General features: G+C 41.7%; 3 protein-coding genes across 9 annotated transcripts in view; all 3 read left to right on the top strand.

The window, feature by feature from the left end:
- The first annotated feature begins 62 nt into the window (after positions 1-62).
- Positions 63-12,944, top strand: MFN2 (mitofusin 2). 2 transcript variants are annotated; one of them, XM_084495207.1, is made up of 19 exons: positions 63-201; positions 353-500; positions 772-950; positions 1,660-1,795; positions 2,149-2,311; positions 2,858-2,982; positions 3,285-3,393; positions 3,491-3,598; positions 3,941-4,094; positions 4,334-4,401; positions 4,540-4,661; positions 4,991-5,117; positions 5,803-5,907; positions 6,515-6,617; positions 7,185-7,405; positions 7,568-7,717; positions 8,395-8,591; positions 8,977-9,111; positions 9,954-12,944. In XM_084495207.1, exons 3-19 carry the CDS (start codon positions 776-778, stop codon positions 10,021-10,023), a joined length of 2,268 nt encoding a protein of 755 aa, XP_084351333.1. In that variant the 5' UTR covers positions 63-201; positions 353-500; positions 772-775; the 3' UTR covers positions 10,024-12,944. The 2 variants fall into 2 exon arrangements, with proteins under 2 accessions (XP_084351333.1, XP_084351332.1); XM_084495206.1 differs by lacking the exon at positions 63-201 and having other exon boundaries at positions 259-500.
- On the top strand, positions 12,853-20,064 carry MIIP (migration and invasion inhibitory protein). Of its 5 annotated transcripts, XM_084495214.1 has the most exons (10): positions 13,436-13,604; positions 15,195-15,382; positions 15,923-16,393; positions 16,624-16,726; positions 17,196-17,307; positions 17,512-17,576; positions 18,040-18,169; positions 18,495-18,591; positions 19,450-19,557; positions 19,634-20,064. In XM_084495214.1, the coding sequence occupies exons 1-10, from the start codon at positions 13,451-13,453 to the stop codon at positions 19,649-19,651; spliced, it is 1,446 nt and encodes a 481-aa protein (XP_084351340.1). In that variant the 5' UTR covers positions 13,436-13,450; the 3' UTR covers positions 19,652-20,064. The 5 variants fall into 5 exon arrangements, with proteins under 5 accessions (XP_084351342.1, XP_084351340.1, XP_084351341.1 ...); XM_084495216.1 differs by lacking the exon at positions 13,436-13,604 and adding an exon at positions 12,853-12,989 and having other exon boundaries at positions 19,450-19,718; XM_084495215.1 differs by lacking the exon at positions 18,495-18,591.
- A 117-nt stretch (positions 20,065-20,181) lies between these two features.
- Positions 20,182-21,992, top strand: part of TNFRSF8 (TNF receptor superfamily member 8) — a 31,226-nt gene continuing 29,415 nt past the window's right edge. For both annotated transcript variants that reach the window (XM_084495210.1, XM_084495209.1), the window contains exon 1: positions 20,182-20,310. The gene's annotated coding sequence lies outside the window, so the exon portion shown is untranslated. The remainder of the gene's footprint in view (positions 20,311-21,992) is intronic.

Here is a 21,992-nt window from a genome sequence, read left to right as displayed (position 1 = left end):
TTTTCATTCCCTCAGGGGACGCAGAGCGAGCCCGCCCGCCTGCACCTCAGGCGAGGCCCGTGGGGGGAGCAGCGCCTCCAGCCTACACCTCCCGTCACGACCCGGGCCAGGGCCCGCCCGTCGCGGCCATGACGCGCGGGGCGCGCCCGGCGGCTGAGGCTGCGCGGGCAAGATGGCGGCACCGGCCGAGCGGCGGTGAAGGTGAGAGGCGGGGCGGGGCTGCGGGGGGCGCCTCCTGTCAGGGGCCGCTTCCCGCCCGCTGCCGCGGCAGCGCTGAGGGGAGGCCGGTGGCGGTCGCCTCAGGGAGCGGAGCCGGGCTGCTCAGGGCTGAGCTCCTCGTCCGCTGCCGCAGGGACGGGCTGGGCTCCGCGTCGCCGGAGGAGCTGCGGGATCGAGGCCGGCCAGGGCGAGGGGAAGGCGGGAGAGCTGCGCTCGTTCGTGTTCCAGGAGGGCTGGAGCTGACCATGCCTGGCGTGTGAGGCGGGACCCTCATCCGGAAAGTAAGCGGGGCCAGGAGGAGCGGTGCTCTGCAGGGGGGGCTGGGGCCTCTCTGCTGGAAGGGAGGAAAGGTGACTCCTTTTGTTCCCGATATTTGAATAATTTATAATTGTCGAAAATTGAAAAAATCCTTCTTTAAAAGAAGATTTAGTCCTTAAAACGTTTAGCTGTCAAGTTCTTGTCAGGTGTCTACCCCCTGAATGTTGGACACTAGCATAGCTGTCAGTTGTGGGTGAGTTACCTTTATTTTTTTGCATTTTTTTTTCCCTATAGCGCAATGTCACTATTGTTTAGTCGTTCCAAGTCAATAGTTGCAGTGAAGAAGGATAAAAGACACATGGCTGAGGTAAATGCTTCTCCGCTTAAACATTTTGTCACTGCAAAGAAGAAAATCAATGGTATTTTTGAACAGTTGGCTGCATACATCAATGAGAGCTCCTCGTTCCTGGAAGGTAAGCTGAACTCTTCCACTACGAGTCTGTAATGGTCTTTTGCCCACACATAATTCCCCCAAGCACTCACCAAAAAACCCTTATTGGTTAAATGGCTCTGTTAGACCTGCTTTTGTTCGTATTTGTTAAGGCCTATCTCTTTATTTGTCAATATTAATATGAAGGACAAAAAGAAATATTTTACTGACTATGGATGAAGTATTCAGGGTTCATATTTTACACCTGACATAAGTAGTTCATACCTGTTATGAAACTGAGCTAGATAGCAAGCTGCTTTTTTGTTGTTGTTTGGGAGGGTTGTTTTTTTGTTTGTTTGTTTTAATGAACTTTGCAAGGCTCGTTTGGTTTTGTGCCTATAATCTTTACAGTGTTCTAGCCTGGACATGTCATTGCTAGTCATGTGGAACTTATGCCAATAGTTGGCTCTACCAGCTTCACATGCAGAAGATTTTTTAAGAGTGCTGGGGTGTTTGAAGTGTTGGATGTGTTCTGTTCAAGGCAGTCCTAAGGATAAGAATGGTTATTAGATATGTAAAAGAGACCAGCTGATGCAAAATTGCCTCAGGGTGTAATTGTATGGTTTAAGATTACCCATGTGGTCTTTGGGACACATTAATATTTGGTTGTATGTGTTACATTATGAGGAGATGTTTCATCCTATACTTAGATGACTTCTGGAATTCAGAGGCATGATATATTTTGATTTTAGAAACGCACAAGAATGTCGAGCTTGATCCTGTCACCACAGAAGAGCAGGTACTGGAAGTCAAAGGCTATCTGTCAAAAGTCAGTGGCATTAGTGAAGTGCTGGCAAGGAGACACATGAAAGTGGCTTTTTTTGGAAGGTGAGTCACGTGCTTACGTTGCCTACGCTCCCTACTTGGTAATGCAATTTGCATTTTTGGGATCGAAGCCAGTAAAAAATATTTTTAGAAGCACTAGCGCTTCTGCATGCAACGTGTAGCAGATGTCCCTGGTGCTAGTACTTTGTGAATTGGACACCAATATTGTGGAACGTAATCTATTAGGAAGAATTTTTAAAATAAATAATAGAAAAGTTTTTCTGTAAGTTGCCTATGGCACCTAAATTGTTATTTCTGGAACTGCTTTGGTTTAGAAAGATTGGTTTTTGTTACATCAAAATGAGTATACCTGAATCTTAGAAGCCCAGCTACACCATCCTGTGATCTCTCTCCAGGACAAGCAATGGAAAAAGCACGGTGATAAATGCTATGCTGTGGGACAAAGTCCTTCCTTCAGGAATTGGACACACCACTAATTGTTTCCTGCGTGTAGAAGGGACAGATGGACATGAGGCTTTCCTGCTTACTGAAGGCTCAGAGGAAAAGAAGAATGTTAAGGTACACTTCCCTTAAGCATAAAATAAAGGAGAAGAGCGCTGTCCTTATTTTAAGAGGTGCCAGAAAATGGAAAGAACAAGAAAATTAAATCACACTGAATACATTTTTCACAGTTAAGGATTTTAATTATTGAAGGAGCAGAGATTAGGAGCAGGATTTTTGATGTAGGAAGGGAGGAGTGAAGGAAGCTATAAGACAGGGCTTGTACATTTTATGTGATAGATGACGTGCTGTAATTGTGAGTGATAACAGGGAGCTGAAATGATTCAGGAAGTTCTTCTGAGCTCGGTATAACTGACCAAGGTTACAGCCTTCCTGATAGTTCCTCACCCCTTCTTAACAGGAAACTTTCTCATAAACTCTTATTAGATGGCTGTTTTTTGACCGGGGAGACTCAAACAAGTTGTATGTGGAAAAAATCCCAGGGAGAAAAAAGATACAAAGTTGGGTTTTATTGCTTTATCTTGAATTGTGAACAATCCTGAAGGAAGATAATTGTGTTAAAAAGTTTTAGCATCCGTTTTTTTTTCCCCTTGTTTTGAGTAGACAGTGAATCAGCTGGCTCACGCCCTTCATCAAGATGAGCTTCTGAATGCTGGCAGTCTAGTCAGCGTAATGTGGCCCAATTCCAAATGTCCTCTCTTAAAGGATGACCTGGTGCTCATGGACAGGTGAGAATGTCTTTCTTTCCTTTCCTCTTTATCATAGATTTATTACATAGATGTATTCAAATATAAATTTAGCAAACATCAATGGCAGTGACCCTGTTCTCCTCTGTGACAGTGACCAAAGTCCTTTCCTGTAATTAACAGCCACAATTTCTCTTGATTAGTCTGCATCACCTCTGGACACTGTAGCTCAGACATGGGAAATGAATGCCCTGAATAGCTGGAGCACATTTCTTATGAACTTTTTAAATTATATGTTTAGTGTTTCTACAGCATAGTAACATCTCTTCTCTTTTTACTGCTAGCCCTGGCATTGATGTAACCACAGAGCTGGACAGCTGGATTGACAAGTTCTGTCTAGATGCTGATGTGTTTGTCCTGGTGGCAAATTCAGAATCAACGTTGATGCAAACTGTATGTTCAAATCCACTTGCTAGTTTTAAGTGAATTTGTCTAAAAGTTTAAAAGCTTATACATATTAATTTAAGTGTTTTTGTTCCTTTTTGCATAGGAGAAACAATTCTTTCACAAGGTGAATGAACGTCTGTCTCGACCCAATATATTTATTTTAAATAACCGCTGGGATGCATCTGCCTCTGAACCAGAATACATGGAAGAGGTTTGTGGTGTATTTCAATTCCTCCTAGCTGCATGGACATTATAGGGTCTGCAGTTCAGGTTTTTACTACCATAGCTTGCAGACTAAAGGGAGTATAGCACAGCAGTCTGAACAAGACTCCTGAGATTTGTAAGAAGGAAATAAAGAACTTTCACTGGGGCGTTTTGATGTTAGATGACCTGGATAACTTCTGGAGGATTTTATAAACAGCAAGGGTTATTATTATTACTGTTTTACATTGGTAGCTTAGACCAGCAGAGGGCATCTGTGTACCTGATCTAACTTTGGAGGAGTATAAAGTGGGTTTAACTGCATGTAGAGTTTTTCCTGTTTATCCCTCAGGTACGTCGACAACACATGGAGCGGTGTACCAGTTTCCTGGTAGATGAGCTGGGTGTGGTGGATCGAGCACAGGCAGGGGATCGAATTTTCTTTGTGTCTGCAAAAGAAGTGCTGAATGCCAGGATTCAAAAGGCTCAAGGGATGCCAGAAGGAGGTAAAAATAGCTAACAGAGACTTTCAGTTTTCTTATAGGGAAGAAATGTAGAATTCCTTGTCCCAAAACGAGACAAAACGGGGGTGGGTCAAATTATTAAAAGAGCAGCCAAAACCAAAGAGATGACTTAGCAACTCTTTTGCGTTGGCTCCAAGGTTAGGCTGGAATATTTACTGATGTCAAACATCTTACTGCTTTCTCAAAATGTAAGTGGTTGTTTTGTACTTTTCTTCTCTCAGGTGGAGCACTGGCAGATGGGTTTCAAGTGAGAATGTTTGAGTTTCAGAACTTTGAGAGAAGATTTGAGGTGAGTGTTACATGTGCTAACTTTCTGTTTAGGCTTTTTTTCTGAAAGGCTGGGGACTAGAGGTTATAAACATGAGAAGGAGAAATGGTGTTAGTCTTTTTCTGCTTGCTGCTAATCTCGGCTACTTCTTACGTACAGGAATGTATCTCCCAGTCAGCAGTAAAGACAAAATTTGAGCAGCATACAGTGAGAGCAAAGCAGATTGCCGAAGATGTTCGTCTCATCATGGATTCTGTGCATATCGCTGCCCAGGAACAGCGGTGAGGAGATGCTGATGCTTGATACATGACTGAAGCTTGCATTCTGGGAGAGATTTAAGGGAACGTGAGCATTTAAAATACAAAGTGGGATACAGAGGATTTGGGAGCAGGAAGGGTGTGAACTAGTAGTCTTGCTTCTAGTGAATTGTGAAAGTATGGAGAGAGGAAAATCCTTTTTGGCCTGTATGCCATGTGTGTCTAATATGTTATAGATACTGGCATACTTTGTTCTTGGGCAGGAGAATGTCTTTTGTCTCTGGAATTCGAAAGGTATCTACAGATAAGAAATGCACTTACCTGGCTTTTTGATGTGTCCTTCTTGCCATCAGAGTTTACTGTCTGGAAATGCGAGAGGAGCGACAGGAACGTTTAGGTTTTATTGACAAACAGCTGGAGCTCCTTACTCAAGACTACAAGCGGAAAATAAAACAGATCACAGAAGAAGTGGAGAGGCAGGTAAGGATGAGTGACTGCTGAAGAGAAAAGATGGTCTGAACCAGCCACCAGCATGGTTGTAGATACGCTCAGTGCTGACAAAGGTTTGAAATAATATGGAAGTGAGAGTTACAGATGGGAAGAGAGAGAATACTTTCAGAAGAAGGGGATTTTTTTTGTTTATTGTTTTGCTTTTTTTTCCTAGAGATAATAAAAGGAAAAGTATAATACTTTTCCTTTTATTATCTCTATCTTGTGGGGACAACTTTCAGAGAGACTCATAAGATGCTTTAAACAAACAGTGAGATTAATGTTTGAATTATTGCTACTACATTTTGGCATTGAATGCTTTCTAAAATGATAAAACGTTCCAGACAAGTTTCTTTATTTCAGTCTTGAATAACAAGGTCAATTTTCTTGCTGTCAATAATAACACACCATTTTAGCTCAATTATGAATATATAGAAAAAGCCTATTCATTTTTCACACATCATATTTTGACTTTTTTTTCTGAATTGTTACACAAAGCATATTCTACACCATCTTCTTTGCTAGTCATTGGTATTGCAGTTGGCAAACAATGGCAATGTGGTGCTGCAAAATCATAGTGTCTAGTGTTCAAGAGTGCTTTTTTGGAAATGTGTGATTCAGCAGTGGTTTTCAGACTCTCTTTGGGGCACAACATCCCATATGGCCGTTTCTGCAGGTATCAAATGCAATGGCAGAAGAAATCAGACGGCTTTCCGTGTTGGTAGATGAATACCAAGCAGATTTCCATCCATCTCAAGTAGTTCTGAAAGTTTACAAGAACGTAAGTGGTGGTTGGCTTAAGCAACCTTTAAGAAGCAGGCCTTTTTTTTTTTTTTTTTTTTTTTTTTTTTTATACTCATCAGGCTCTGAGTCAGTACTTAGGTCAGCTCTTTGAAATGCTTAACATTCTTCCAACTGAGAAGAACTGAGCTTTTCATATTGTAAAATGTCATTTGTTCACGTTTCTTCTGCACTTGGACAGTTTTCTGTTTTTTTAAGTTTAAAGAAGGAAATCTTTTGGTGTTTTTCTGTTTTTTGTTGTTGTTGTTGTTTTTTGTTGTTGTTGTTTGTTTTTTAAGCTAACTTAAGTGATAAGCGAATACATGTATGATATATTGCATTGTATACATCAAACCTTTCCTAGTCTGCAGAGTATGTGAGCTTTCATGGTTTGTTTTTTTTCTCCTTCACTAAAGAAAGAGGGGAAAAAAAACCCTGATGCTAGAAGACTGGGCAGACAGAATGCATGCTCCTCTTTTGGGAGTTTTGTTGGGTTTTGTTTTGTTTTGTGTTTTTTTTTTAACTGGTAAGCTCTAGCGCCTCTAACTTGCATCTTACCTATGTTTATTTAATCTCAATAACTTTTGTAACCCTTTTTTGTTTGTCAGGAGCTACATAAACACATTGAGGAAGGTCTGGGCCGTAACATGTCAGATCGTTGCTCCAATGCAATCACAGCTTCTCTGCAGACAATGCAGCAAGAAATGATAGGTCAGTTCTGCAGGAAATGTTTCCCTTTCTTTTTTCTTTTACTGTAATACACAATAATTAGGTAGATGTTCGGGTTTTCTTTTTACTCTGATGGCTGATGTGCAGCAGCATTGTCTTAGTTTCCAACGTGATTAGTAACAGTTATATTTAGAGGACTAGGTATTCCTGCTTTTCCCACAGTGTGCCTGAACTTGTTCAGTGACTATATTAATTACTAAAGCAATCACCTTAATCCATTGTGACTGAGAGAGCAACACTTTAGGAACTGGCCTTCAGATTCTGTTTTCCAAGCTATTGCTAAAGTGTAAACTGCAGTTACTTGTAAGGATTTGTAAGCATCCATGGAAGGACTTCCGAGTTGATCTAAAGAACTAAGAATTGAATGATATTTTGTGATGTGGCTCTTGCTTTGCAAGGCGCTTGGCTTCCGGAAATTTAAATACTAACAAAAATAACTGCAGAGGATTGAATAACCAGTAAGCGCTCTGATTATGGAATGCAAGTCCTTTTAATTACTGTGAACTCAATCACCCATTTATTGTATGTGTTTATATTCTGTTCTTGCAGATGGCTTAAAACCCCTTCTCCCAGTGTCTTTGCGAGGCCAGATAGACATGTTAATTCCTCGACAGTGCTTCACGCTCAGCTACGATCTGAACTGTGATAAACTTTGTGCTGACTTCCAAGAAGACATAGAATTCCATTTCTCTCTTGGGTGGACGATGCTGGTGAACAGATTTTTGGGACCAAAGAATGGTCGTCGGGCCTTGATGGGCTATAATGACCAGGTGAGATACCTTGTTGGGTGATCAGAGGTAGTAGTGATATTCCTAACTCCAGTGGTTGGTTGTTGCTGCCTTTCTAGTGGGAAGGGCAGTGTCTTGCATTCTTTTTTCCTGTACTTTGCTTTTATTTTTTAATTTTGTTTTTGTCCTTGCTTTTCAAATTAGGTTCAACGCCCTTTGACACCAGCAAATCCTAGCCTGCCTCCTTTGCCTCAGGGTTCTATGACCCAGGAAGAGCTCATGGTGTCAATGGTCACTGGACTGGCCTCGTTAACTTCCCGAACTTCCATGGGGATCATCGTGGTTGGTGGAGTGGTGGGTTGACAGTCTGAGAAGCGTTTATATAAATAACCTTGGCACTGACTTGAAAAGTAGTTGCACTGCTGAATCTTGTAGATATTCCCAGTTCACAGATAATGAAATATGTTATCTTCCGTTTGAGTGCAAATATTGAGCTTTTTTGCATATTAGTTCTGTTGGGAGTCATAGTTGTGAAGATAAAAAGCTTTCAAATTATGTTATAAAAACATTAAATAGTCTTTGATATTCCTGTGAGAATAAAGGAAGAATTAGTATTTTTCCCATTGACAGAGGAATGGGAACAGGGGTTAAAGTTGAGGGGGAGGGAGAATGTTTTGAATCCAGAGTGTCTAGGGATGAACAATTCCTAAAAGGGAAAATGGTTTCCTAAAAATGTCTTTTTCTTCAGAAACAAGGATCTGTGAAATAGGCAAAGATCATTTGCATGTGTAATTGCAATTTAAATGTCCTGGAAAAGTTAACCCATTGGTATTCTTACGTTGTAGATAGGAAATCAGTAGTAAGCTATCTGACCAATGAAACTACTTGCGAGTCAGGGTTGTCTCTGGAGATTTCTGGCTTATTTTCATGTGCCTAAAATACAAGTGCAGTATTCTGTGCACCATTGTTAGGAGGCAGCACCATTCCTAGATGATGGTTGTGTTACTTGCTTTTCCCTGTGCTTGTTTTAGGTCTGGAAGGCTGTGGGTTGGAGACTGATTGCTCTCTCTTTTGGCCTTTATGGGCTTCTTTATGTATATGAGCGTCTCACCTGGACTACAAAAGCAAAGGAGAGAGCTTTCAAACGGCAGTTTGTGGAGTATGCTGGAGAGAAATTGCAGCTCATTGTCAGCTATACAGGTTCTAATTGCAGCCACCAAGTCCAACAGTGAGTTCCCTATATTCACCTAACTAAATTCTGTTACATTTTTGTTGGTTTGTTTGTTTGTTTTTGTAGGATTATATTCCTTCTTAAAGTAAGATAAGTCTGCATATTGAACTCAATCTAGAAACGTATTATGTGTTCTAAAAGAACATTATGGGGTGTGGTTTTTTTTTGAATAACCTGATGTATTATGTGGGTGCTATATTAACCTTTAGTCTTAATGTACTTCAGTCTCTCAAATGTTAGGGCTCTGACTAATGTATTCTTGTGCAAAAGCGGAAAGATGTTTTCATCTGAGTCAGTGTCATTACTGTCCATCAGAGGGGCTTATTCCTTGAATTCAGTGCTTGATCTTACTTTTCACTGTCCAACTATTTCTGTTTCACAGAGAGCTTGCTGGAACATTTGCTCATTTATGTCAGCAAGTGGATGTCACACGGGAGAATCTTGAGCAGGAAATTTCTGCTCTGAATAAAAAAATTGAAGTTCTGGATTCACTGCAGAGCAAAGCAAAACTGCTCAGGTGAGATATTCTTATTACATGTATACAGACATCTGCATACAGCTGATTTTCCTGTGATTGTCCCATAATGTTCAGATTAGGACGTGTCTCTGAGCGTAGTTCTTCTTCTGTCATAGGTTTTGATGTGCAGACATCAACATCTTTCCATAACAAGTTGTTCCCTTTTAGTATTATATTTAAAAAAATTGCTACAATATATTAAAATGTCTGGCAGAGATATCAAAACAATATTCTGCAGCCTCTAAATAGAAAGTCACTTAGATTCTTCGGTGAGAGAGGATATTCTTGAGGTATTGTTGAGCAGTGCTTTTTGTTTTGCCTGATAGAAGAAGGAAAGATGCTAAGCTCAGGTACTGTCAACAGTCATTTAAATCTTTTATCTCAAAAGCACCTTCTCCTTCTTTCATCTGGTTTGTATGGAATTAAAATTCCTTTCTGTTTACCAGACCATACAGCCCTCTACTTCTACAAACTCTTCAGGTTATGAAAATCATGTAAAGTCTCTCCCTCACCATTGTACACAATTGAATCTGACTTCAATTGAATTTGACTTCACCCTGCAAAAGCTGTTGGGAAGAACTTTTCAACCATACCATACCTACACAAATATTAAGATCAATTTGAAGTTGTGGCCAAGATCTCACTATGAACCTCAAAACTGGGGATTATTAGCTGGCTAGCGTTCCTGACCTGAAGGAGATGAGCAATGCTAGTAGCATTTTGGAATGGACCTCCTTGGCACTCCTCTTCACCCCTTGCTGTTGACTAATCTTAGTCATGCTTCTTTCAGATTGGCTTGAGAAGAACTTTACTTGCCTAATAGAGATTTTTTGTCTTCACAGGAATAAAGCGGGTTGGCTTGACAGTGAACTTAACATGTTCACACATCAGTACTTGCAGCAAAGCAGATAGTGTGGGAAGAAGAGGAAAAACAACACCATTTCTTCCCTTCAGTGCTCTTTCAGTTACTGCAGAGAATGTGGTGGGTGATGGAATCCCTAAAAGGAGTGAGCAGAAGTCTGTCGCTATGTTTCCAGTTGCTGTGTGAACAGTAGGATTCTGCATCCTTGTTTTGTGTCCCACCTCTAAACACTAGCTGTTTATAACTCCCTTTTCCTGCTTGGGAGACCAGGCTACTTCAGAAGCAATGTGTGCTTCGTACATTTACAGGGGGCTGCTAAAATCAAAATGAGGTACAGTAACAGTCAAGTTTAAAAGCAAATGTTTATCAGGTTAAATGTTATTCTTTATGGAGTCATTCGTTTTATTACACTAAGAGCTTTTGACTTCAAAGCCCCAAGTTTATGTATGTGACAAGCAGCTGTTTTTCTAAACAGTGATCTCATGCACACAAGTAATAGCAATTTCACAATACTTTTATAGCCCCTGGAAGCCTATCTCCTAGGTAAACCTTCCGTTATTGTAGAACATGGCAAAGAACCGCTGCACTGTTTCTCTTCATAGAAAGGTTTATTGCTGTCAGCATGTTTAAACCTGTGAACAAAACCTAGTTCTCTTCCAGAGCAAGACTGACCAAGATTTTGTTTTGGTACGTTTATTGTCTTTGGAGTTACTTTCTTCCTCTTCAAAGCTATTTAATAATGCAGTCTGACCCATTTCACATCATAGGTAAATAGTTTGCAACGTCATAGCTAGCTCCTGGGAAGGAGTTAGTGTTGATAATTTGGCATTTTGTTGAGGAAGAAAATTAGGAATGAAAAAATGAGCCACTTTACAGAATGTAAATAACTGCTTTATGAAATAAGTTGATGAATGTGGGGGTTTTTTGGCATTGCACAGCTGTGTTTCTGGAAGCAGGCCTTTGGAATTCCATTACCATTATTTGGCCATGAGGGCAGCATGGGGATTACAAGCTGTAAGAGATTATACTTCATGTAGAGTTCCCATATGATGTTACAGTCCTTGCAGTAATATGATTCGTTGTTTCTCTTCTGTTAAAAGTCTGAAGGTGGGAGACCTGTCCTTCCTATTTAATGCCAGGGTAAGAATGGGTTAAGTTTTTTAAGACATTTTTTATTTGCAAACAGATCAAATTGATTATTGAGTTCTGCCCTGAAGCAAATTAATTTTGAGTATAAAATTTGAGAATTATAAGGACGTGATTCTCTTTGTGTTGAAATTGGTAGAGGAGACATTCCCACTGATTTCACTAGTACCAGGATCAGGCTCCTATGTTGCAAAGCTTCTTCTCCACTTGGTGGATCTGTATTTTACCATGTATTGGGTATGACCTGTATATTCCCCACAAAATGTCCCTCAGGAATCCAGAATCAGATCCTGTAATTAATTCTGAGGTTAGGGTCAACCAAAATCCGTTCAGTATCAAACATTAGAGAATATGAATTATCTGTGAGCAGGTCACAGCTCAATTCAGAACTATTAAAGTGTTTTTTGTTGTCATTGCTGTATTGAAAGTAAGACTATTCAATTGAAAATGGTATCAGCTAGCCTTAGGACTTCTCATTTGTGCTCAGGTGTGAATGTATGTGCCTGTGACAAGTTCACCACTTCGTGTGAAGGTCCAGAGAAGAAGCTGCCTGATACTAGAGGGAGAAAAAATAGCAGAGTGTCAGTAAGTACTTCAGGCTGTTTAAAGATTAGCAGTAAGACTTGAAGTATCTTGGTTATGTAGGAGCTGGCAGTGAGACTCTGCTTAGTTCCCTGGAGTGCAGACGGCAAACAAACCTTTCACTTCCTGGGGACAGCTTTGAATGCAACCCAAACTGAAAAGCTGTTTTCATCAGAGGGCTCCTTATTGGCCTTGTTCAGTTTCCTCGGGCAGCTGCCAGTACACAAATATCAGAACTGAGAATGGGGAAGAGAAATTTGAGTCCTAGCCATTGGAAATGTGTTCTCTAGGCTTGAGGTGATGTATGCCAGAGTAAGTGGAATCATCCACTGTTATTCTGCTGTAGGTATTAGGTGAATAAATTCAGATCTTTAGTCTCCCAAGCTATTATGTATGCATTTCTAATAGGCAATGTACCGTGCTTTTGAGTTAAAACATTAAGCAGATCTCTGATACAACAGGAAATTGTCAATTTGAGGTAGAGGGTAGAACTACTCAGCAGCTCTAGACTACCTGAAGTGCTGATCTTGCCTTTGAAGATGTGCTGCTACTATCTCTACAGCAGGCCTTTAGAGGAAATCTGATAAGTGATCTGATCTTCAAAGCCAGGGTCAGATTTGTAAACGGAAAGAGATTGATGGGTTCTTAGAATCTGGTGTCCTGCCCATGAGTGTGTTTCTGACACTGTTCGGATTTTGGTGATGTAGGCATTCTCACTGCAGGGGTGAAACCTAACCTATAGAACGGGGAAAGAACCACTTGAATTTTTTAAGAAGCAAAACTGCTAACAGGGGAGGGAAGTATTTTTTAAGTATGTGCATAACCCTTGACACTAGAAGCTGAATGATCAAGAATCAAACTTTTAACAGAAAGACGTATGAGTTAGTTTCCTCTTAAACAAAATGCAGCTGTACTTCTTTAATTCAGGTTGGTGGATGAAAGAACACTATTAGCAAGGAGATTATCTTCTGCTTGTCATAAGGAATGATAAACTAATTTTTAGAAGAGGTAATTCCAAAAGCATTCTTCCCCCAAGCTCTTATTAAAGAACGTCAGCTAAATGCACTTTATCTTATTGCTGCTACTTATCTTCTGATTGTGTTATGTTCATGGAGCTCTTGGAAAATACTCTTACCAGTGAGTTTTCTCTTTGCTGTATTTAAGGTGATAAATTTGCATGAATTATTCCTGTATCAATGCTGTAAGCAATGGAAACCAAAATAAAAAATGAATTGGAAAAATATTTCTTCTGCTGTGTTCTGCATAACTTGATACAAAGTCTTCAAGTGTAAGTATGATACGTTCTGATGATGATGTGCTACTGTGTTGTAGTAAATTGTGTGTTCGATAGCGGCCTTTTATTTGCATTCATACTGTGAGAAGTTGAGAGGGACGGTACTGAAAGAGCTGACAGAAAGCTTGTGAGATCCCTAAGTTATATAAAAATGTCAAAACTGAATCTTAAGTTCCTGAGAATATCGTAGGATGTAGTGGCCAGCAACTACTGCATGAATAGAGTGAAAGGGCGGTGCTGAGTGAGTACTCTCAGCTGCTAGGTTGTGCTAAGACTGAAAAAGCCGCTTCCAGCGCTAGGCTTTGCCTCCTATCTTCCCTGGGACTTGGAATAGTTGGGCTGCCCGGGCACCGAGCCGTGAATCCGAGAGGAGCAGGGCTGGGGCTGCCTCCCCGTGCGCAGGGAGCGCCCTCAGGGCCCTCTCCGGGGCCGGGGCGGGGCCGAGCTCCCCGCGCATGCCGGGAGCTGAAGCGCTGGGCCCGGCCCCGTGTGGCGGCTGCGGGGCTGCGGGAACGGCGGGGCCGGGGCTGCCCGGGGGAAGCCCGGCGGCGGCTGGAGCCGGGCCCGGGGATCCCCCGGCCGCGGGATCGCCCCCGAGAGGCGGCACAGGTGGGCCCCGAAACGCGGAGCTGGTTGTGGGGGGGGAGCAGGGAGAGGTGACCGGCCCTGCTTCGGTGCCCGCCTCGCCTCTGGGAGGCGGGAGGGGAGTTTGTAACGCCCGGGGCTGCCTCTCCCGCTCCTTGTGGGTCTGGGAGAGCCGAGCCTGCTCCGGAGCTGGCCTGGGAAGCTCTGCAGAGGTGTTGGACGTCTCCAAGATGCGGCTACTTAGTTCCCGAGGGATCTGTTGGTGTTTTACCTAGACAAACTGAGCTCCCTTTCGCAAAGGAATCTCGCTCAGGCAATTTCATAAGCTCGAGCCCTCGGGGTAGAGCATAAAAAGCGAACGAGAGCTTCTTGTCGATTATGCTAAGAGTGGATCTCATCTGGTAAAACCCTCCCAGAAAGTCCCTTGACTAATGTTAATTTCTGAGTATTCGATTTCTGGTGAGCAATGGTGAGAGGGTGCCATTAGCTTTGCCCTGTCAGTGCTGTGAGAACTGTTCTGTTTAAATGCTCTCAAATAAATTCAGTGCCTCGAGACTGATATTTCTATTTTATGTCCAGTTGTGCACCTTTCTTGTAACTTAGAGTTGTGTTGTGGGTGGGTTTGGTTGGTAGCACTGCTCGTTGCTCCTCCCAGCACTGTTGTATGGTAGATGCTTTTGATTCCTTATGCTCAGTTGCTAAGGAAGCAGATGCAAAAACAAATCAGACAAGCTTTTAGAGGACTTAGGGATCCTTTGGTCGTAGAGAAGGTTATAGAGAGACACGAGGTTCTAATTTAGAACATAATTGATTATGTTAGACAAAGACCCTGTCTCTTTTATTTTTTTAGTAAGAGACTTTCTGCAAATTTAGAGGACTTTATGACATTGTAAACATCTTGAACAGCATGACGGAACAACCAAAATAAGTTCTATTTGTTTTGTTTTAAAGTCATTTTTTTACCCCTCTTCCAAAAAAAGGGCAATAACCCTTAGTGATTAGTGTGTGGGACTGGAATTGTAAGAGCCCCAGTACTGTGTCATCACTGAGCCTTTTGAAGTCTTCCTGCCTGAGGAGTGTGGAAAACACTTGATTTAATATTTCTTTTGGCTGTAGTAAATAAATTCATATTTGCTATTCATATGGTGAAGTTGTTGTGATTGATACTAACTGCACATTCATATGAATTTTGATGCTTAAGAAGATGATGAAAGGAGATTTATATATGGTTGTCCTAAATATCCGCCTCTGAATCAGATATCTCTTATTTGGCTTTTTGAAGTGACTTTTTCATGTTTACTGTTTCCCCCGTAAGAATTTCCTGCTTCTATTCAGTCAGCTACTGGTTTCTGGGTAGAAAACACTTGACATTACACGCAAGGGTTGGAGAGGTATGCAGTGATGCTTGTTCCTAGCGTAAAGAGTTTTGAGACTTATCTTTGAACATTGGCTGATTTCTCAGGAGCAAACTCCTAGTATTCCAACACCTGTAAGGGATTTTTATGAAAAGTCTTCTGAAAGCACAATTACCTATTGTTTTTTTTTTTTTTTCCTGTACCTGGTTCTTTGCTTAATGCTTCCATTCATGTGGTTCACTCTTCTCTGGCTTTACAGGAAAACACATCCATAGGATGGAGTTCGAGCACCTGAGTAGGCTGCGTCAGGCCAACAAAGACCTTCTACAAAAGCTAAGAATGAAGCAGGAAGAGATGAGAAAACATCTTCCCAGCAAGCCACTTATTCCAGCATCTCTTCATAATGTAGCAACTACAGAAGGATCTGTCCCCTTGCCCAAGAGAGGAGTATGTGCTGGGTCTGTGCTAAAAGTGCTGGGAAGCAAATGGGCCTTGTTTGGTAGGCAGTAGCTCTGCTTATAGAGCAGTGTGAACATGGAACAGCTGGTAGAACATGGAATATAGAGCTCGTTGGAAAAGTAGCTAGACTTCTGGGTTTTGTTTATCCTGTGGTCTCAAATATGTTCTCGTTGCAGTCTTCAAAGATCAGCTGCCACCTAATAAATGTAGGTTTCTTAATGTAAGATAGGAAGGATTATCATGAGACATAATCCTTTAGTTTCTTCTAAGCATAAAGCCTGAAAGTTTAGTAGCTTCTCAGCTTGGGAAGAAGCTGCATTTAGCTGTAAGCCAGCTGTAAACAATCCTTTTATTTTCTTCTTCAAACACTTGATAGATGTCTCATGAATGATATTAAGACTTTATGGTTTTTCCCTTGGGTATTTAAAGGGATGAACAGGCTGGATTGAGAAGCTGATTTTTCTTGTTGAGTACACTGTGCTCATAAAAAAAGTGTTTGTAATCTGATGCCATGTGATGTTCATACAGAAGGAAAATCAAGTTGGTGCTGTGTCTACTCAACATGATCCTGCAACGTTGGTGTCTGCGGAACCCAGAGCTTATGCAGCCAGAGCAGCCCTCTGTTCTTCACTCAAATGCAGCAGCAATGACAGAGCGTTGCAGCAACAAATGAAGGTGCAGGAATTAGGAAGTTTGGATTCCAGCTTTCCTGATAAAGAGAAGAATGTTATGCCTGTGTCCACAATTACTGCATGTGGTAGAGAAACCTGCAGAGTGGATAGGTATGGCCACGATCAAGAAAGTGCAGAGAATGAAACTTCGCTTCTAGGACATGGAGAGAACAAAAACCAGTCCGCTCTTCCACATGGTCTCAATGAGAAAAAACAACTGAAGGCTCACTTGGACCTACCACTGAACAAAAAACAAAGTGAAGAGACCAGCAAGGGGCCCATAACCCCTAAATCAATCCTGCTGACATCTCAGTCCAAAGAGTGGAAGGTAAATGGTGAAACCAATGCTTGCTCCTTTTCATAAATCAGTAGAAGGATGTGGGGAAGGGTCGGGAGAATACTGCTTACTCTGAGCAGATTACTAGTAGAGCTATAGATCTAGCTGTAAACTAAACCACAGTTGTCCCATGTAAATACCTCCCAGTTATCTACCAAGCTGTGCCTTTGAATGTCCTGCTAGATGTGTAAGAGGTCTTTACGAATTGTTTTTCTTCCCAGAAGGAAGCTGCTCATGTGACTTTTCAGTCTGCGCCTGAAGAATATGCCCTGCCTGTGAGTAGCTGGTCTGTGCGTCCATTCCTGGGCTATGACTGGATTGCAGGTGAATCTTAAACCTGAAGCAAAGCACTTGGCATGATGTGTAATATCAAGAGTTAAAACGCAGGTTATCCTTCCTTTAAGTTTTGGTGTGACATAGCTACAGACATAAAGCCCATGGAGCCAGTCTCAGCAGAGGAGCTGTGGTTTGGTCAGTAGCTGTTGCTGCACTGTGACAGACGTGATATCTGCTTCCCTAGAGTGGTGAAGTGGCAATGGTATGAGAATCCAGGCAGCAAATGACAAAGCTCAGTGGGGTCAGAGGAGACAGCAAGTAACCAAAATGAGTGAACGTAACAAGGAACCCAAATCACACCAGAAATGTCTGACGTGACATGATGGGGTGCTCTTCTCATTATCCACTTCCATGCTCCAGACCTTTGGCTGACTTGATCATTTTGCTCAATGCTTGCTTTGGTGCCTTCTCAAAATCAGTAAAGCCTCGAACTGTTTTCTTTCCTTCACATTCTCAGGGCTCCTAGATACAGACACTTCAGTAGCAGAAAAATCCGATCAATATTTTGCTGAGCTGCATGAGTTCCGACAGGCCAACAAAGAAGCATGTATCCATGAGCAGCCCCTGGAGTAAGTGGGTACAAGGGGAAGGGCTGAAGCAGCTATGAATCCCCTCAGAGTAATGAGAAGTATGGTCTAACTGCAGTGGAAAGTTGTAAGGGTGGCTCTGCAGGCCTCTAACTCCCAGTCATGAATGTATGCTTGGAAAGGATGGGGGCTGTTCAGAGGGCCTACACCCCTGTCACTAACTGATGTGTTTGTGTGTTTCTTTAGGCCCAAGGCTCTGGATTACATAATTCCTGAACAAGAACAAGATTTGATAACCAGTTCCCATAAGTGTAAGATCAGATTTCTCATAAGTGTAAGATCAGGTTTCTTCCTAATCCAATTTCTTTGAACAAACAACTAAGCATTCTTTACCTGTTACTCTGAGTAAGCCCCACATCATGTGAGACAAGGAAAAATGTGTTGTTTTTCACTGTAATTTCTAATCCAGACTTGACTTCCTCCTCTGAAGAGACTTCTGAGCATCCTCTCTCAATCAGTGTCATCTTACTTTGTCAGGGTTTATTGTAATTGACTACTGTTCTATTTTTTGTTTGAGGGGGTTGAGTTTTGGTTTTGCTTTTTAGGAACTTATTTGGGGGACAGGAAATGTAAATGGTATTTTAGGAAAAGCAGCTCTGTTTCTATAGCATGCACGTGTAGCACTGTGGTAAAACACCGCTTTATATTGTAAGTGTTGAGGAACCTTCTGACAAACTAGAAATGCTATGATGGTTTCATTATTCTGTGTGGCAGGTGTTTACTGTTATCGATTAAACCAGCGCCTCTTCACTGTCCCTGTGGATTCAGAATCTGCCTGTCCCGTGTGTAAGATGCCACGTGCCCACCAGCCCCCAGAGACACTGGAAGAGCCAGCCTATGTCAGGTAGATGAACATCATTTTTTTGTAACGTGCAGGACTCAAGGAGACAATGGGAAGAAAAAGCTGATCATGTGAGGGAGAAAAGAGCATCAAAATAGCTCCACAGAAGGATGCTGTTCTCGAGGCAGAGAAATCTCTTGCTTAAAAACTCCCTACAAGTCTTTTCCACAAGCAGAAATAGTTGTGAAGCTGGTGAGAAATGCCTGAATCCAAAACTGCTTGCCTTTATTCTTCTTTTGATTAACTTCGGATTTTGAGTGGAGAAAGCATACAGATTTCCTCTGCCTTGTGGAAGGTGTAGGCAATTACTTTGTGTATGTGGTTGCAGGGTCAGCATTCCCAGGTCTACTCTTCTGCCTGCCTACAAACACAAAGCTCATCGCAGGAAAAGCTTTGAACCAGCAGACAGTCTAGCATTACCCTCGGTAAGTCACTGTCATCTTTCTGGTACTGATTGCACAGCCCAGGTTGAGCATTGTTGCGATACAAGAAGGAAAGAATTAAGGACTCTCTCCTCCCTCTCATAGTTTGTACTAAAATTTCTGAATTGAATGGTCACTGGACTGTGTGTGGTGGTGAGTAAAGTTCTGATCTGGGTTGCTGACGTACCAAGAAAAGCCATTTGCCCATGCTCCTGAGTTCATACCTTCATGTAACTGGTACAACTGTGAATGCTTTATGCTGAGGAAAAGAAAGTGCCATGTAAAGCTGTATACTGCTGGGACATAATTCAGCTGCTCAATTTCAGGTATCAACCTTTCAACTAGAAGAACCATACCTCAGAGCACCCATCTCTGTTAAAAGGCATTAAAGAGTCAAAAAGACAAGCTTATGTGAAGTATCCACATGGTGTAGAGCTCAGGAATAACCGATAGTGGCAAGGTTGGATCTAAAACTGTTTTTGCAGAGTTGGTCCTGTATACCAGCCACTAAATAATGCTGCAGGCAGTGTTACTTACCAGACCCAGCACTGCCCTGCAGAGCTACAGATAAGAAGTAGGAAAAAGCCTAGCTTGAGGTTTGAGGCACTGGATGAGTCAGTTGAGACAAGTTCAGAGAGGTCAGGTGTTTGAGTTCACAAAGCAGGAGATCGGTTTAGAAATAATTTAGCCAGCGGAAGATGGAAGAGGGGATAACTATGCAGTTTTGCGTAGAAGGTATTTCTTCTCTTTCTTTAGTGATACAAAACTCTTCAAAAATTAATTAATTAGCTTGCCAGTGCCTCCCTGTGGAGTATTGATCTAAAAAGTACTGCCATATAACATTCCTCTCTCTTCTCACAGCATTGCCTGGTTGGCTGGGAAAACATCATCACTTCCAGTAACTCCATGCTCAGCAATTTGGATCTGCGAGCTTCACTGGAAGAGAAGTCTTCTCACCATCCCCGTGTGGTAAGAATAGCTTTTAAACACTCCATGGAGACATTGTGAATCATACAGGTGGTGACTGCAGTTCCATCTCTCTCAGGAGTATGATAATCATTGATGGCTGAGCAAAAGAAAATGTCTGGAAGAAAAAAAAGAAAAAAAAAAAAGAAAACGGAACTGAGTAACAGCAGGACATAGGCAGAAACCTCTTCTGCTCCCCGGTCTTCAGCAAAATGGGAACACACTGGCATTCTTTGATTAATGACGTCTTCATTTGGATTCCAGAACTTGGTGTCCAGAGTGTCAGGAGGAACCAGAACTGACCAGCTTCTAAACCTGACCCGTTCAACGCTCTTCAGATTTAGCAAGGCTTCTCAGCAGAGGGAGCAAAACAAATCTGGACACTACAGAGTGGCTCCAAATTTAAATACAACTACCTCAACTGTGAACCACTGACTTGTTTGCCTTGGGGAAGAGGTGGAGGTGGGGAGTGGACAACTTAATTTGGTTTAAAATAAATCTTGAGAGAGAGATTTTTTTTTCTAATTTTCATAGTCCCGTGTCTCTGTGAGCATCCAATACACATATCTCAATGTACAAACCCTCATATATGTCTTTTCACTTTTCTTTTTGTGAATTTTGCAGCTACTTCTAAGCAGATGTGTGAGCTTTCCTCCCTGGGGCTGCATAGAGAGCTGAGAACAGGAAAACTAGGAGAGCAATAGCAACAGATATGTATAGAGTTCACCTGCCACCTCGATTAAGTAAACCAGAAATGTAAGTTTAGCTTTGAATGCAAGGAATTAGTCTATGAATGGCCTGGTTCAGTGGGATGCATACAAATATGCTTATTTCCAAACACTTGAAACATGGCACGCGATTTCCTAGTGCCTTAGACTTGAGTTACTCAACAATTTAGTTAAAATAAAAAAATCCAGTCAATTTTCAGTTCAGTCTCTATAGCTGTAGGAGGGTGTATCACATCAGTGAAATATACCTGAAAAATGACACGAAAATAAAAGATTTTATTACTCAGAAAGCCAGAAGATGCCTTAAGATGTTTGCAAATTCTGCTTACCTCTGTTTTTGCAAGTTTTTTGGAGATCAGCCAAAAAACTTTGTGGAGTTTTAAAAACTATACCAAAACAAAGTGTATGACGTGGTATGATTTGTTTGAACTTCACAAAATGATCTGACTTTCCTTATCTAAAAATGATTAGATGGGTGTCTTATTTTGTCTTCAATAAGCCTGAAACAGAAATTCCTGCCTTAAGAATTATGTGAGTTACTGGGAAACTTTACTAGTAATTGCATTCAGAAGCCTTGGTTTAAATTTATTTCTGGGAGCTAACATGACAGAAGTTCTTGGGTTTACACCAGTGATGTTTTTGGCTTCCTGCTATTCAGTGTTATTTACTTATACGTTCAATACTTTATTTATAAATTAAACGTGTGATTAGACTTTTTTAAGCAAGGAAGGAATTTTGCAAGTTTATGAAAACAATGTGAGACTGTTGGAATGGAACGTGAACAGTGTGACTGATCAGTTTAGCTTTGGGTTGTATGTGTAGGGCAAAACAAATAGAATTGGTCACATTCTTTTAGTTTTTAAAAAGTATTAATTTTAAAATAAAATGGAAATGTGCTATGAATAGTTTGGGTGTGAATACATTAATGAATTATAGTGTAGTAAGAAGGTTTCATCCAGTGGCTTTGTCCTGCATTCCAAGATACTATACCCCTTCATGAAGGAGGGTGGCTGAGATGGCACCTGAGGGTGGTTGTAAAGGAGTACATCTATCTGCAGGCTGAAAATTTGTATTTATTTCATTCAGTGTTAAAGCAGCTTCTCTACTTGGATCATGGACTCTGCAGTAGCCTGAGCTGTGATGAAATCAGTGCTGGAATCTGCACTTCAGCAGGAGAGCAGAGGGTGGGAGTAGTGTGCTTGGGATGCTGGGATTTGGGGTTAGGAAAATGTGAGGTTGAGAGGCCAGGGATTTCTGGAGAGAAGGCTAAGCAGAGCCGAGACTGTGGGAATATATGGTAGGAAGCCAGAGTGGTAGGAAGGGTGGTAGGATGCAGAGGTTGTGAAATACTGGCAGTGTGGAGATGGGGGCTGGATTGGGAAAGCAGGAATGTAAGATACGGGATGGGGGGAGACCTTTGCAGATCTGCAGATCAACATGATATGGTAAGCAATAGAGTTCACGATAGTGCACCAGTAGTTCCAGGATCGTGTCCTTACGCACAAAATAATGCAAATACTAAACTGTTGTGCAGGCACAGGGTTCTGGGATAGCTTGTCTCCCATTCCTGGAGGCAGTCTTGCTTATTGTGTGGCCTCTGGCCAAGATTTAAGGAGATTTGCCCTCATATGGTAAACAAGAAAGGGGCAACCCCACATGTCGGAGGTGCACAGTAATTCACAAGGAGACAGAATTCTCCACCACGGTTGG

The sequence above is a fragment of the Aythya ferina genome, assembly GCF_964211825.1.
Source record: "Aythya ferina genome assembly, chromosome: 21".
Taxonomy (NCBI): Eukaryota; Metazoa; Chordata; class Aves; order Anseriformes; family Anatidae; genus Aythya; species Aythya ferina.
Note: the sequence above shows the minus strand (reverse complement) of the source record. Positions and strands in the feature narration are given on the sequence as shown.